Genomic DNA, 17,862 nt, shown 5'->3' on the forward strand with positions numbered 1-17,862 from the left:
CTGAGTCGCCCGGTGTAGATGTTTGGTGGTTCGGTTGCCGATATTAGCGGAATCTCATTGGACGCAACAGGAAGTACTTGACCAACAAAAAAGCAGGTGTCGAGTTTGTGGCACTCTTTTCTGTTGTTGATATGGTTTGCAAAAAAAATACATTTCAAGTCAAATCGTATAATTTTTTTAATGAATTCTAGTTTCAGAAAACTTTCGCTTTTACACGCCAACGATATCCCCTTCCATGGAATCGGCTGAAACACTAAAAACAATGTAGTTGGCATGCCAGGTCATGAGTGGACGCTTTTGTTTGTTTTTTTAATGAACCTCACACACATGCACGGTAGACGACCAAGGTAGATTGCGGTTACGGGCGACTAAACTATAATTGACTTCGGCTGTGGTGCGCATGTGGAGTCGCAACGATTCCGCCGTTTTCACGGAGACGGGGCCCGAGCGTTTTCAAAAAGATGCGTTTTCGCCCGTTTCCACAGAGACGGAGTCTGAGCGTTTTTCAGTGGCTCCGACCATCGCTGTCGTGTAAACTCAATATTGAACGAAAACCTTGCATTTTCACTTGAAAACGTTGTCGTTTAAGCGGAGCCTAAGTTTAGAGTATCTCAATAAGTTGAATATAAATGGAGAATTTAGTTTTATGGTTGTACAGTCCGACCTCTGTTTTCCGACTTCAGTTATCCCGATCTGCGCGGTGCATCACATGATAACCATTTCTGGTCAGGTGCGCCGAGTCGTGGTCCCAGACTTTAGCCTGGAGGTGTAATAGAGCTGTCGTCTAAATCCTCTTTTTGCACCACAAACCAGTTTTAAGCAACATCATTTTTCCGGCAGGACAGTATATGAAAAGGCCTTAATGAAGGCTTAACGATGCGTGGAAAAAAAACAAACTGTGTTGGAGTTAATTTCATTTCATTTATTTATTCATTTGAGCAGCAAATTAGTGCACTTTTTTTTTTTTTGACAGAAGAACAAATCAGTACGATTGCATTCTAAAGGAGTAGGAAGAAGTTCAAAGAACTTATATGAACCCACCCCTCATTTTCTTCAAAATAAAACTCAATAATAAATAGTTAATTCCTTCTGCGGATCTGTAACAAATGATCCTTGGACCAGTACTGGTTCACAACCCTGGTGGTTGGGGACCCTTGATATAAACTATACATATAAGCACCACTGTATTGCAACATGCACAAACTTATTTTCAGCCAATTAAAAGTTTAAAAGGAATAAACACAGTGTTGTTGAACATGCTGTACGTGTAGTATTGAAAAGTGTAGTTTTGAATTAAAACATACACTGTTGTAAATCATAATCTTTATTATCCAGACACACGAGAGAGTGCGTCAGCCTAACACTGTCTGGACAATCCAGGTCGGACTGTAATAATAAATAAACTGGGTGCTCTATACAACAGCAGCATTTACCATGAAAGGCAACATCTCCATCACTAGTAACACCAAATTTGAATTCAGTAAATAAGTTTGGCTGAAATGTAGTTTGTGTTTAACGCTGATTGTCTAGAGTTGGCACGCTAACATGGGGGTGGTGAACATAAATCAGCGGTTAAAAAAAGTATTCTTGCTTCGGGCACGGCGTAATGTCACTCAGTGTTTGTCTTTTTTGCACCAAAACAATTATACCTAATGCCAGAAAACATAGTGAAACAATCAGAGTGGGAGGAAATGATGTCTAATGAAACATTTCTATGTTTAAATTTGCTCATTTGAACCCACTCACCAGGCACAAACAAGTAGAATTGGTCCCTTAAGAATCGTTCTATCATCACCCTCAAAACTGAAAATAAAGACACATTTGCTAATTCAAAAGGTTTTAAGGGGCTGTTATGTTCACAGAGTGTATTCTGTATTTTTGTTGTGTACTGATTTATTTAATCTCTTTAGTGTGAAATAATGTGACTGTTGCATATTACTGATTACTTTCCCCATCTTGAAGGTTTGAGTCTGTGTTTTCACTCTTGCTGTTTTTCCCTTCTTTTTTTTTTTCCTGCTGAAAAACACTCTGCTGATATTTTAAGTCCCTGTGAATCAAAGCTTCCGCGAAACGCCACGTTCCCTTAAATAAGGTGATAAAGACGCCAACCCAGTTCTGTCCAGCGCCTGGGCTGATTCGGCTGCCGTCAGCAGCAGTGTTTTATCTCTCTCCGCCGTGCCTTTTGGTTTCCCCTAGTTAAGCCTGTTTTTAAAGGGTGGTAAGCAAAATGTTTTTCCTCCGCAACATATTATCCACAGATTTCTCAGGAGGATAGCGGAAGAAAAAGCTGCTGCTGCTTTTTCTCTGCATCTCCAGCCCGGTCCGTTTTAATAAGCTGCTTATTTTCCTCCCACCTTGGTATCTCTCTTCTCTCCTGTCTCTCTGGCCTTCTGATTCACTTCTTCTCTCCGTTAAATCTGCCTTTCTTGCCCTGCTATATTTGTCACTTTTCACTTTCGTCTTACCTTTTGCTCACCCTCAATATCAATCACTGTCTTCATTTCCTCTATTGCTTGCTCATTAAGAAATTCTTTTTGCACTCGTCTCTTTACCTGCTCTCCATCTCCTGTCACACGTTCAGTCTTCCTCTTCCGTTCTGTTGTATCTACAGCGTTTGCCTCCGATACGCTTTTCCTTCCTTTTGCTCTCAGATCATCGGTAACAGCTCTTTGAGATTGATGAAGCTCAGCGAAACATGGCTGAGGCCGACCTCAATACCGTAAAATGCCTGAGTGCACTTTTGCAGCAGCCTAACAACCCAGGTGCACGCGTGTGTGTGTGTGTGTGTGTGTGTGTGTGTGTGTGTGTGTGTGTGTGTGTGTGTGTGTGTGTGTGTGTGTGTGTGTGTGTGTGTGTGTGTGTGTGTGTGTGTGTGTGTGTGTGTGTGTGTGTGTGTGTGTGTGTGTGTGTGTGTGTGTGTGTGTGTGTGTTTTTGCTCGATGGAGCTGTAGCAGAAACGAGCTACTTTAGCTTTGCTGACAGTATGTTTTTACAGAGAAAGTTGGTGTTAAGTTGGAATTGGTTTTGCACCTGGACGTGATATATTTAGTTTTTCTTAAATGTCCTCCATGAATAAACGCCCTCTCTGTTCTGTTCGCTCTGTTTCGTGATGTTTGTTTCCTGATTCACGGACGCAGAGTCTGGCAGCTTGTTTATCGCCCCATCGTCATGTCTCTGTGTTTGTCATCCTCCCCCATTGCTCCTAATTTAGAATCACTCTTTTAATTCATTGATTTGTTTGTGGTAAAAATGGGCTTGTAGCGCAAACAGCTCATGCGTTCCTGGACGGTTTGCTTTACTTAAAGACGCATTAACTCTCATGACCAGTTCAAACAAATCAAGAATGACAGAAGACGTGTTTTTTGTTTTGTTTTTTGTCTCCCATGAGCAACGTTTGTATACTTGCCTGTTATTGCTTGTGCATTTGGGAGAGAACTGTGACGCAGGCCCATTTGCACGACAGGATTGCGTTACCAGGTATTGATGCGCTTTGTGCTTAAAGCCGAATAAAAGACGTTGGAAGATCCAAGGAGACGTTTGTGATAATACTGAGTACATTCGTTGACTCAAGGTCTCACATGGTCCCACTTTGTTTATGTTTTCAGTCTTGAGCTTCGTGACGATTGTTGGGTTCAGACCATTCAAAAAGCCTTCAACTCCAAACTCCATCTTTGTCAGGGAAGAAATATAGCTTAAAGTCCAAATAAAAGATGATCAAACATACAAGAAGTCCATGGTTCTTCCACCGCAGTAATGTCGTCACTGTACTGGACTGTTGAAGATTGACTCCATGTGGACTAATTGGGAGAGAAGTTAGCACCAGTGAACATTTTGTGGCTATATTCACCTGCGAGTTCATTCAGCCCGATGTTGACTAGAGTCTAACACACTGGCTTTATAATGGCCGACACTGGCCGACCCCAAGTTGTCCCTCGTTTAACTGAGACACGCGTCTCTCCCCAGAAGGATCCGGGACAGCCTCATGGCCTTTTCCCATCTGAGGGTTTCTGCTACACATTGAGTGGAAAGTAAAAAACAAATGTAAAATTCAAACTATTTCATGAAGTGCAGAAGTAGCAACTCAACTTTTTGCATGTTTGATCTTTTGACCTTCTCACAAACTGAGTGCAGCCTCATCTTACTGCAGTGAAATAAATATGCATCTCCAAAATGAACCATAAAAACCATACAGACAGACAAATGTTACTGCTACAGAACTTTTTAACTTGTATGGCCGGTTGGCTTTTACGTTTCCAGAGATTTCACTGATAGTAAATGGATTTCACTTATATAGCGCTTTTCCACTGCAGTGCAATCCCCAAAGCAGTTTACTGTCAATCACATGCACCCTTTCTTACACCAATGGAGGCAGTTATCATGCAACGCACTCACTCCATCCACTGGGAGCAGTTTTGGGGTTCAGTGTCTTGCTCAAGGACACTTCAGGCATGTGGACAGGTGGAGATGAGTATCAAACCCGCAACCTTTCGATTGGGAGACAACTGCTCTACCAACCGAGCCATGCCGCCCCATACTGAAGTGAAAATGTGCTCTGAATGGCAAGTTTAAAAATATTTCTTGTCTAAGTATGTCCATTATTCTACCATTTGGAAGTAATTTCAGTACAGTACCAAGATCAAACTAAAACAGTACCAGAGCTGTGTCCTATCCACCCGACTATATGACTTGGAATAATGGAGGATGACGAATGTGACCTGAACAAGTTGTCCACTGTCGATACAAAAATCCTCAGAAGGATCCTGCGCATTGTCTATCTGGAGACGACGTTCAAACAACAACTTTTCCCCTGATGTAACCAAGAAAGCATGAAGACCATCATCGTGCGATGAGATGGATCGAACATGTCTTGAGAGCAGAGCAGCATCGCCAGCACAGCCTAACACTGGACACCAGAAGGAAAATGCAAACAAAGACGACCCAAGAACACCTTAAACCGGACTGTGCAAGGGAAGCTCAACACCCTCAAACACACCTGGGGAACCGTTCAGACTTCGACCCAATGTGGTGACCCGTTGTTGCTGCCTTACATGCCTGACGGCATTCATGGGCACGAATAGCTGTATCTGCTTACATTCGCCAAAAGTAATCAGATTAAATGTCGACCTGATTAAATTTGCCCCATATAAACACTTCAGTCTGATAATATTTGTGCCATCTTCGTAGAGCTTTGCGTTCGTGTCTGTGACGTCAGTTCACCTAAAGTCATGATGTAACCACATACACAAGCCTCTTGGGAGGTAGGGAAGGTAGCAGAGTACTCTGTGACACATCACGCAAAAAAGCAACCCGTGCTCGTCTCTTCCTGATTCTATTTTGAACCGTGAGATTGTTTCTTTGATGTTGCACTTCCAAAAAAATGAAGAGAGAAGCAGCACAAGCGTAATCACTCTAGCTAATACCTTTTTAGATACTGGTGGGCTTCCGCTTAAAGGTGGTTGATGCATTATGGGATTGGTCCGCTGAAATGAATCTTGGTGCGTAGAAACCAGCACAACATTCCGATGACTTTATTCAGTGTTAATGTAAACGGGACAATCTGATCCTAGAATCAGAAAGAATTCAATCAGAATTATAAAATCGTGACGATGCAAACGCAGCTACTGACAACTCTCCATTGGGTGCGATGTATAATAAAAACACTGTTGGCGCCAAATCTGTCACACGGATCACTAATATTGCCCGGGGGAACATGATGGCTTTGTTGGTTCTTGTGAGAAACCCTCTGGGATTTTCCTAAACTTTCTGACAGGTGGTCACTCATACGACTTTGCACTCTTAAGAGCGCCAAGATTCAAAATGGTAGATGGCCGTGCTCCATAAACATATATACCATCAGGGTGAAGCTTTTTATGTTCATCCCATCTGGCGTGGCTGCAATGGAAGTTTTATTATGGTACAAGTTTTTTTTTTTTACTCCACATGCCCTTTTTTGACAAAACCCTCAGTGAGACTCAGACCCTGACCTTTATTCCTCTTACCTCTACTCCACCACTGCCCGCTTCATAACACATTTACAAAATTGGACCTCCTCTGATCTTATGTAAAACGTGATTTCAAAACATGGAGGAAAAAAAGGTCTCATTCGCCGAAAGTATATCTGGGTAACTTTCCCACCTCCAATTAAGAGCAGCGTCCTGGTGCTGCTTGGAGCTTTACCAAGTGACTCATCCAGGCAGGATAGCTTATGTTATTTATACCCCATCTTGGTGATGGTATGTTGAAAATGGTCCAACTGTAGAGAGAGTGAAGGGGGCCGTGATAGAGCAGGAACAAGAAGCTGCATTGCGCTCCGCTCGGACATCGTGTTTTCCTCCATCCACGACAGATTTGATCATTTTTTGACAAAGCCGAGCACAGGCTGAATGCAGTGTTCCCGATAGCGAGTACCTCCTCCCTGCTGGTAACGCTGTTGTTTTGCTTTGCCCCACTTTATGAGCGAGCTCTAATTGATGTGTGCCCAAAAGCACAGGGGCTGTTCTCTCTCTCTCTCTCGCTCTCTCGCTCTCTCGCTCTCTCGCTCTCTCTCTCATCCTCACTCCATCATAACTGGAAATCAGTGTGTTGTGTTGTGCCGTGCTCTCACAAAGTTGCAGCGTTTCCCTCCGAGTGTTCCTTATTATCAACCTCTGTATCCGTGTCTTCTAATGAGGCCATCTAACTTCTCTTTCTGGTGTTTGCTTAAGCCTAATAAAGAGCTTTATGTCCTACACACACACACACACACACACACACACACACACACACACACACACACACGCACACTTGCGCAGTCACAGTGGGTTTCCACAAAGTGCTGACAAAGAAATCACTTTAATTCTGCATCTAAGCATCCCAGTGGAATAGAAAACACAGAAATAACAACAATGCACACACAGAAAATCTGATACACACACACCTGAAAGAACACAGTGGATGAAGGCCCTTGTTTAAGCTATAGAGGTTTCCTCTACATTTGTCATACACAGGCACAAGCACACCTACACAGTTTCTCCATTGGGCACAACAACTCTCCGGCACACTCGCGGTCTTCCATCAATCATACACCCGCCGTCACACAAACACACAAGTACACAATGCGGCTGGGTTACAGTAAAGGGACCGAGACTGAAAATCACTGCTTATTACTTTGTCTGTACTGTAGCCAGGCTCCCAGGTTCCCCCGAGGTTGCAGTAATTGACTTGTCCAATCCCTCCTTTCAACACGTTATTCTTTCTCCGCTCCCTCTGTCCAGTGTTTGCCAGAGGGTCCGAGCCGACACACAAAAAGATATTGGCCGCAATGTCAAAACTCACAAATGGACCAAACTCGGCCGCTGTAATGAATACGGCCACGCCGCCTGCGTCTGCTCCGATTTTAATATCCCAAATGTCCGCTTCCACAGCTCACAATAATGAATATTTAATGCGCTTGTCATTGTTCAGAATCGTCCTCTCCCGGCACTGATTCAAAGGTCTGGCCTGGTTCATCATACGCTGAACATCTTTTCTATATTCCATTACAGGGAGGCTCCCTGGAGGGTCCAGCAGTTGACTTGTCTCAGACCTTATTGGAGGAGGTTTTTCTGTCTGTTTCTGAATGACGAGGCCATTTGTTGCTCCCAGAGAAGCAAGACAGGACGAGTTATAGCCGATACGAACCTTTTACATGTCCTAGACGTTGCGTATGAGCTTAAAGCGTTATGTCGCAGTGTGACAGTTGTACCTACAGACAGATGGAAGTTTGACTCTGCCACTTTGAGTTTGGTATTTTGAAAATGTTGGTGTTTGCTTCTTTTTAACCGCCAGTCGTTCTTTAAACTGCATGATTCAGACATAATTGCAGGGATGCTTGAACCATTCAAACATGGAAAATTACCAATTAAATAACAAAAAATTTGCGTCTGTAACTCATCAGTGTTTTAGAATTTTCACATTGAATGGTGACCCATGTTGAAATAACAAGAAACGATGCATCAATTGTTGCTCTTTGGTAGCTCCCATGTTGCCATTGACATTGTGCACCTTATAATGACATTTTGACAATGTTTCATCTAGCCAAGTCAGCGTTTACCCGATGCCCTTATTCATACAGCTGTTGATCAGAATCAGAAGGCGGCTTAACCTGCTTCCCATGCTCATAAAACCCTTTTGTCACCCAGGAGAATATGGACCGCGAGTCATGATGCTCTGGAGGCCGCCATTGTTGTTGTTGTCCATCTACTTGCGCATGTGCAGAACATGCATGCACAGGAGCTGCATTTTCGAAAAAGCTGTATTTTCTTCTGTGTTTTTGAAAAATGGCAGATTGGGAGACTTTTTCAAAAAGTTGCATTTTCAGTGGCTCAGAGCTCCGTTGTCGCGTTTGGAGCAACCTTGAATCCAAAATGATAAAATTTGATTTTCAAATGATCTTTAATGTCTTCATCTTATCTTTTCTCTGGCTAGTTTAAGTGCTAATCAGTAGTTAGAGACGGTTAAAAAGTAAGAAATAAGTTACTTTTATCTGGGTTTTCACCGTTATAAATGATAATCCCCCTCTCACTTGAATAGATTGAACATTTGTAAATTTAAGCCTTTACATCAGTGGTTACGATTGTTAGCCATGCAAACAGCAGAAAACTATATAACTGTGCAACAAATGTGTATCCATGTAATATGAACATAAATCATAAAATCTGATCTTTGTTTTATCTCCTCTTTTGGTTTATGTTTGTGCGTACACCATAAAACCATTTTAAAGGTCAATATACAAAAAGAAAGTAAGTATCAGATCAGTAGATTAATGGCATTGGCAAATAGAAGAAATGAGTCAGGACGTCCCAAATGACTGGAGATTCATACCACAGCTGTCTACCAGAAGGATGTTACATTTACACAGTTTACCGTCACATCCGTGTGTTATATTGGTTATTTTTCATCTAAATGCAAATATGCGTGTATTTTTAAGATCATTCCGTACCCTGTAACTTCAGTGTCTAATCAGCCCGAATGGCTCCCTCTTGGAAAGTATTCCCAGTGGCTGATGCATGTGAATGACGAAGTGCTGTGCTGAGGGAGCACACCACCACAAATAGCCTCCACACTCATTTCTCTTGTTTTCTTTTTGGTGCCCCTCACACCTCATCTCCCAGTTAATTCATGCACTTGCACACACGAGGTGTGGAGCCTGTGTTCGGTACTGGTGCTAATCTTACCGAAGATTCACACGCGGCTTCATATGTTCTGGAGGAGTTCCCGTCCTGTCGCAGCTCCTCGGCTATCGGCTCGAGCCGAGGCAGGCGGATAATTGAGTCGTCCGTGGCCGGCTCAGAAAACGCCTCCAGCTCCGCTTTGCAGCGAGCATTAATGAGGACGACGTGAAATGGAGTGGCTTCCTGTGTGAAAATGGGAACATGTTGCCCCCCCACCACCACACCCCCTTCTCCCCCTCCTCGGGGGCACATGTAGTTATTGTGTCCCGTGTATTTGTCACACGCTGCATTTCTGTGTCTTCGCTGAAGTTGGGCTGAGAGATTTGTGTAACTTTGCCACCAGCTACTGTATTCCCTCTCAGTAATGAGCCAAGTTGTCCTGGAAACCGAGATAATCTTTTTTTTTTTTTTTTTACTCCTGCAGGAAGGAGAGGATACACAGTTTACATTTAAATGGCTTTGTTTAAAGTTTTTCTGCATCTTCAGTGAGTGCCGGTTGACAGCAGCAAGGCCCGGCTCGGTGTCTTATTTTACAATGTGAGAGCTCTCCTCTTTGGAATAAAACAGAATTCTAGGTCAGTGTTTTACCCAGAGGACACAGGAAGACACACACGGCCTACATTTAATGGCTTTTTTAAAGGTTCTTGTTTTAATTATCCACATTGTTTTGCATCTTTAACATTGTACAGTGAGGTTTTGCTCTGAATCTGAATATCCTGACGAAGACATTAAAGAAAGATGACGTCCAGTGTTAATAATGCATTTCCAAAAAGAGATCGTGTCTCTCGAAGTTTTTTTTTTTTTTTTCCCTCTGCAAAAGTTTTGTACTGTAGTGTTCAGAATCTGCCCTTTGATCGAGGCGCATTAATGAGTTGAACTTCACGGCTGTAATCAGGTTTTACAGTGTGATTGATCTTTAAGGACAAGGCCTTTTGAAAGAGATTAAATCACTGCGATGTAAATGTCATGTGTGCTACCCTTTGGCCAGGTGCTTAACTCTATTTGTTTTCATTAGGAACTGTGGGAAAAGCGGATTTGTGTCACGTGGCGACTGTAGCACACTTCCCTCCGCTCATTAGTGCTGCTTCATCCTTTACATACGAAAGCGTTTGCATTTTCAGGCCATCCAGATATGCTGCATAGTATAGAGTATAATGCTTTAATTATTAAAGGATAAAGCTATAGTTTCACATTGCTGTAAATCCTTTCAGTTCAGGTGCCACCTTCAGCCATGTTTGATCTCGATTGGGCCAGACCAGCAGAATTTAAGTATCATAAACTACAATTCCAACAATTCTGAAATGTTCCTTTAGTTTTACTGTTAATTAATATGTTGTAAATGTTCACATTTGATGAACTTTTTACAAAATCCACCATGAAAAGAAAAAGAAAATGTGTCATCTAAATTTCTTTCTACATTGTTTGTCAAGGCATCCCACAGTCTCAACTGGAGCCTCATGTTGACCTGCATGTTTGACACACATGATGCAGATGTCAAATTACAAGGACTTAGTGCTACTTCCCGGCCTGCTCTGGCTTGTTGGAGGACTTTACACCCCGTTGATATTATTGTTGGGATCCTCAGAATATGAAAAGCATACCTATTGTTGTGCTTTTTAGATGCTTTTAATTGGAAGTTTCAGCTGAAGTTTAATAGAAAATCTGCTTTAAGGGCGATTGTTGGGCTTATGTGCTGCTGTAACCCCGAGCTCCTGTCTTATTTAATGATATCTCTGTGAGTTAAAGCAAACACGCATATTTATCCTGCTGTGTTCAAAAGTTCAGAACAATCTCCATGGCTGGGGATTTTGCGACAGTGCTCCTTCCCTCCACTGTCTGGCTGTCTGTAGCACTCCAATGGCTTTCACTCCAGACTGCGCCTCTCCCCCTTCAGGTCTGCTTCTTAATCTCTAATGATGATTAATGTGGGCTCCGTGCTTATTGGCAGCACCGTGTTATTGGCATACTGACAGGGTTGTTAAGATGGATAACTATGCAAGTGTGTGTTTGTGTGTGTGAGAGTGTGCAGACGCTCGAAGCGTAAAGACCCCCCCCCCCCATCACTGCCCCCACCGCCTTCCATTTTTGCAGCTTAGCCGTGAAATCAATTGATTTCTGTGTCTGGTCAATAGAGAAAATGGATTTGTGGAAAAGGCTGAAAAACAAACTCCTAAATTAAACTTGCTCTCTGATTCTCTGTTGAATAGCAGAACAATAGAAGAACAGTAAAGTGGTATTTACTGGCTGCTTCAGGTGTGTTTTTTTTTTTTCTTCCCTTTTTCTTTTTACAAGCTCTTGTTAACATCGTGTGTCTGCATGTCCATACAGGAAATGGTTCGACGAGGGGAGATCCTGGACGACAGCATGGAGGACGAGTTTTACCTGCGCCGCCTGGACGCCGGCCTCTTCGTCCTCCAGCTCATCTGCTACATCATGGTGGAGATCAGCAACTCGGGGATCTCACAGGTACACACACAAACGCCCGAAGGCCGATTCCTTACCATGAAGACGTCTGATCTGACGAGCGATCAGTCAGGTGCTTTTCACTGACGCTGCATTCATTTCACTGCTCATTTCTCCGCTGTGAAGCCAGCGCTCACCTGCACCCATCTATCACTCTACTGTAGCTTCTTTAAACCAGTCGAGGCCGCCCGGAGAGGCACACCGAGCTCTCACTGCAGACGTGTCCTTGTAAAGTAAAATATAGGTATTTCACACTGTCGTGATTGTACACATTCTACTGCCCAACTTGCAAAGGTGTTGGAATCAAGTGTAGATGGATTTTTCTTTAAGTCCTAACTTCTGTTTGTGTTTAAATCTCCTGAACAAAAACACATCCACGTCTGCTCTCAGTGCTCTACAATAACAATGTCATCCGCATATTATTTACCGTTCAGGGAGACCCGCAGTCAGATTTTAATACAAGAAGGACCATCTGGCTGAATTTCAATAATGTTGCAGACAGTAAATCAAAGTGAAGGATTTCTAAAATGAAAATATATACGTCAATAAAACGTCCAATAAGAGCCGGTCCCACCTGTGGCTGCTTGTCTGTCTTCAGTCTTTCACTTGAACTGATCACTGCAGTGGATGGTTTGGCTGCCATCATCTCCACATTTTGACGAAATTTAAAGGATTTATATTATATAAAACTGTTAAGATGTTGTCGGTTTTACGAACATCAGTCTTTTTACGTGATTAAAGCAAACATTTTCAGACGGTATTCGTGGGAAAAAAACACATTGTTTTTTTCTTCTTCTTCCATTTCGCCGCCAAAGAATCTCCCTGTAGAGCGAGCTCTGATCTAAATGCTGATGCTGGCATTCAGAAGAGCTGTTTGATGAAACACACGTAAAGAAAGGGAGAAGCAGAGAAATGTTGCAACAACCCATGAATGCAGAGAGTTATGGAAAACTGTGGTTTGTACTACTTTGACCCGAGCGTGGATGTAATTAAACAATAGTATCTTTGATTAATGCTTAACAAGCGACCAGGATGTAATCAAAGAGAATTTTAAATGTCCTCACTCGGTAGATATCTAATTTCTGATCTGATTTCATCTTCTGCATTCAGCTGCAGCAGAGGGTTCATCAGATCCTCAACCTGAGAGGAGGCTCTGTCAAGGTGGTACGTCACATCATGAGAGGTGAGTTCCTTTGTTTTTCCTCACATTGGTGTTTGTCACATAAAAATCCAACTTTCTTAACAAATTGTGTCTTTCAGGGAATTCATGTTGAAAAACTCAGGTTTTATTCTCAATGTGAACCAAAGAAATCAACAGTTTCCTACTTATATATAACAAAATATACAAATCAAGCATGTGAAAATGCAGATCTCGTCCATATCTTCCAATTACAGGCCCGCTTTCAGATACAATTCGAGAAGTGATCGTACATGCACCAACATAGCAGCAACACTGTCGTTAAAGTTACAACCCCAACACAACGACAATTCATTGACCTTTCCATAAAACCTATTCCATAAAACCGGAGCACAATTTTGCCAAATAATGGAATATATGTGCGTGTTTAAACAGGGGAAACAAACATCAAATGAAAAACAACCAGAGGAGCATTTCACAGCCCATTAGGTTAATTGAAAACAGATCAGTTAGATATCTGCTAATGAAAGGAGCATTTCCGAGAGGCACTGCCTCTGGTTTTACACACCGTCTCTTGGTGTTTGGTGGACTGGTGTCGCTTCAGCTTGAAACAGTTTGAAACTGTCATTCACCAGTTTTATTTTATTTAAAAAAAAAATTTTGACCACAAAGATGAATTCAGCTCTAATTTTGTCTGTTGCTTCTATAAATTCTTATTCTATGTGACTATTGACACACAAACACCCGGGGAACTCGCTCTTTGAACCGCCTCCATCTGGAAAGCGGTTCAGAACAATCAAGTCGAGCGCAAACCGTCTGAAAGACAGCTTCTACCCTAGAGCTGTGGCCTCCATCACTCCCCACCCCTCTACTCAGACACACAACACACACAGGATACACACTCCAGACTGTGTGTGGAATCATACAAACTGAAGGACTGACACACACAAACAGCACACATCTACCTCACCTGCAACTTTGCACAGCGACCTGCCACACAATGTACTTCCTATTTATACTTTTTATGCTTCTACCTTTTTTATGACTACATATTTTTCTATTTCTATTTGTAGTATATATCTTCATTTAAAGAGAGGTCCTGGGCAGTTTCATTATACTTTGTATAGCGACAAAACTAATCCGAATCTGAACTCTCTCGGTGCACTCTTATTTTTAATTTTTTTTTACCCATTCATCTGACATTAACACTTAAACATAGGAGTAACACGACATAAACGAATTGAATGGTGGCTCACCTATTTTTAGGACATAATAAAATGAATACCCTTGAAAATCAACCTCCTGGTTGGAAATCACTGCTCTGAAGGAAATCACTGCATGGGCTCAGGAACACTTCCTGGTTAAAGTTAAAGCATCTAAAGAAGAAACGATTGAAAAGCGCTCTTGTGTACTCTCAAAGCTCAATCAGGATAAGATGATGAAAAGGTTCAGTAGTCGGATAAACCAAAATGTAAAATTCTTGTTGGAAACGATGCTAGACCCTCCATAGGGGTGAAATGCCTGCAGCTCTGATGGTACGAGGTTGTTATGATGAGTGTGGATGAGGCAGCTTACACAGCTAGAAAAAGCACCGTCAACGCTTCTTTGAGAGGTTTTAGAGCAACATTTCCTCCCACGTCTACTGTCCCATCAGTGGAAGAACTTGATCTTTCAACAAGACTGAACTAAACCTCATCCTGCATCCAGCATGGTGGCACAGTGGAATATAGATTTGAGGCGCCTGCAGTCCACATCGTTCAACCAAACCAAACATTTCATTACATGTAGAGCAGCTAGATTCTTGACAGAGACAATATTCAGACACGTTACCTTCCCAAAATGCGGAGTTCCTGGTTCCTGCAACGTTCTAAACAACGATAACCATGGTGCTGTCACTTCCTACTTTTTTAAGATGTCTCGATGCCTTCAAAATCCAAACGTGCCGATATTTGTGCATGAAATGATTCAATACTTCAGTTCCAACATCTGGTATGTTCATGTTCTACCAGGAATAAAATAAAGTTATTCATTCTAACTTGTTCAAAATGGGACTTATCAATAAATGAACGCAATCCACTGTTCTCAGAGAGGCTGAAAGCAGAAAAACTCTGTGTACTCTGCTGAAATGACACATAATGCTGCTGATCCTGCACCTTACGGTGACTCATATTACTTTGAGGGAAGCATTTTTATTGACACATTTTGGCAAAAGCACGTTTCCGAGAAGCAGAATTTCAGGGTATAAACGTTGGCGTAATCAGTGTTGGAATGGGAAGCCAGTGCTGTGGATACAATAGAACTGTGTTCTACTTCCTAATACATTTTGACAGGGTGATGGAAAAATTATGATAGCAGCAGTAAATAAACATGTAAATGTGAATTTATTAAGTGTGTTTGCATCAGCTGATAGTAAAACAATACACTGAATGCATTCAGTCATAAAACAATCCCCCATTATTTAATCATTTTGTCACCGCGGAGGAGGAAAAAAAGGGGTTGCCTTTCTACTTTCTTCCTTATCCCCCGCCACCCGATACCCAAACATTTCCTGTCCTGCCGTATTTGTTTCCAAGTTTGCTTTGTCAAAGGGTGGGCAGGTGTGTTATTTTCCTCCCGGTGCGACATCCATTCTTCCCCGTATCATTGTGGGATGAAGCTGGAGGACGTGGCTCCGCTCACACAGCTGCTGGCGCCGTGTGGCATGTAACGGTGCAGATAGAGCCATCCGTCACACATGGCGGTGCCAGCCAGCGTGGCAACGCTCCAGTCCTCCCCGAGTGTGTGTTTATCTGTGTGTGTGTGTGTGTGTGTGTGTGTGTGTGTGTGTGTGTGTGTGTGTGTGTGTGTGTGTGTGTGTGTGTGTGTGTGTGTGTGTGTGTGTGTGTGTGTGTGTGTGTGTGTGTGTGTGTGTGTGTGTGTGTGTGTGTGTGTGTGTGTGTGTGTGTGTGTGTGTGTGTGTGTGTGTGTGTGTGCAGGAATCTGTTACCTAACTGTAGCAGTGCGAGGCTTCTGTTTCTCATCTGCATATTTACTCGTCCGCAGTCAGTTTCTGCTTACTTTTTGTTGTTGTGTTTGCTATTAGCATGTCAACATATTGATGTGTGTGTGCGCGCACACACACACACACACACACACACACACACACACACACACACACACACACACACACACACACACACACACACACACACACCAGCTTTCTTCGGCATATTTCCTCCATATTAACATTCCATTGAGAGATAATCCATGCAGGTGTGTGTGCCGCCTGTGTCGCGATGCAGTTTTCATGTTGTATTCATTGTTGCCTTTGTGTGTCTTTTACATACCAATGCAGATGTTTGTTGCCCTCGCACGATCTTGGCGTGATTTATTTATTCGTCATCATACGCACTCCGTAAAGCGTCCGCATTACATGCATGTGAAATAGTCCACAGACACGTGTGTCTTCACCCTTTTCATTAGGCCACCATGTGGAGTCCTCTCTGCACGCCGTGCCCCTCTTCAGCCTTGACCTTAATGGTGTTAGTTCACCAGAGGCCGAGCAGGCAGCGAGGAAGAACATGGAGTTCACTAATGCTGTGAGAACCTGCTGGGAGGTTTCCAATCCCTGAAAAGTTTAGATTGTCAGAGGGTGTTAGGACAAAGTTCAGTGTTGACAAGTAACGGAGCTTCAGAGGTCATTAAAAGTGACATTTTCACATTATTAGATGCACCTCGTGGTGGATTAGTAGGGATGTAACAAATCACCGACCTGCAATTCATGATACTATGATCACGAGACAATTTTTTTGACTAAATAATTTTCCAGACAAATTGCAACTGAAACCATTTTGTTATATCTGCTAAATGTAATCCTATATTTTCTCGTCTTCTTTTCGACACTGTATCAAAGGAAGCTTCTTTTTATTCCTGAGGTAGGTACTGGCACCAGCTGAGGCGTATTTAGTTTTCTTTGTAAAAGAATAAATTGAAATATCGTTAAAATAAATCAAACAAATAGAATTTTAAAACGAATCTCACATTTAACACACTATGAAGAAGATCTCCTTAACAGACAATCAGAGGTTAATAACCTTGCTTCCAAGCTTGGAGGGGTCGCCCGTCTTGGTGAAAATGTAGCGACGTGGGACATTTATCGAGGAAGGGACGCGTCTATGCTCAAAAACAATAGGCAAAATGAGATTGTGCCCTCTGCTGTTTGCCATGCCATGCTTTTTTATTTCCATTATTAATTTGTCACATGTCTGTGTCCATTTCTTTCGTGACACTTACAGTCTTGGAATCCTTTTGATGATTGCATCTTAGCGATACTGTTGCATGTGATCAAAGTTTCCTGAATCAGGCCACATTTGAAAGCGTGATGATGGTTGGGTGAAGACGCTAAAGGATCACTTTGTGCAGCCGGACCACAGCGGCGTCAAACACAGATAACAATGTTAGAAACGAGTTGGTGGCGCTGCAGCTGGAAAGTCCTCCAGCACGCCCTCCGACTGCGGAGGCTGCTTGTGGAAATGATTCCCCGTGTATTCCTGGCAGTTCGGTCCCAGTCACTGACCTGAGTAATGCCGATGCTCAGCACTGTATTGTCCTCCGCCGTGTTGCCGTGGTGACAGCAGGAGAGCGTACCAGCATGCCAAAGAAAAAGGTTCTGCAGTGAGTTGAAGAGTCACACAATCTCTGACCTTTCTGTCTGTGTGGGGGGACTGCGACGCCATTTATAGACACTGAAACACGCACACACACACACACAGTCACATGGTCACAGTGACGGGCCGGCAGGACCAGCAGATGGAGATTTTCATGTTTTTGTTGAATCACTCTCCATGTTCTGTTCACCTGCTTTCCTCAGTCAACCTGGGGGAGAGAAAACAGAACGGTCTCAGCAGCTCCAGATCAATCGTGTGGTCCTTTAAGGTCCAAACACCTTCGTACCAGCCTCACTCTTTCTTCAGAATATACATTGTCACCGGGTGACCTCTGATCCCCTGTTGTTCCTCTTCTGATCCCACCTGAACCAGAAACCTCTGTCTCAACAAAGAGCTCACATACTCCCCTCGCAGCTCCTGATGT

The 17,862-nt window shown here is 42.8% G+C and overlaps 1 protein-coding gene across 1 annotated transcript in view; it reads left to right on the forward strand.

Annotated features, from left to right (window-relative positions):
• ctnnbl1 (catenin, beta like 1) overlaps positions 1-17,862 on the forward strand; it is a 67,570-nt gene that overhangs the window by 44,574 nt on the left and 5,134 nt on the right. The window contains exons 14-15 of the mRNA XM_080470127.1: positions 11,520-11,657; positions 12,765-12,837. Coding sequence (XP_080326253.1) covers positions 11,520-11,657; positions 12,765-12,837 — 211 coding nt within the window. The remainder of the gene's footprint in view (positions 1-11,519; positions 11,658-12,764; positions 12,838-17,862) is intronic.

Source organism: Lipophrys pholis, assembly GCF_963383615.2.
Source record: "Lipophrys pholis genome assembly, chromosome: 8".
Classification (NCBI taxonomy): domain Eukaryota; kingdom Metazoa; phylum Chordata; class Actinopteri; order Blenniiformes; family Blenniidae; genus Lipophrys; species Lipophrys pholis.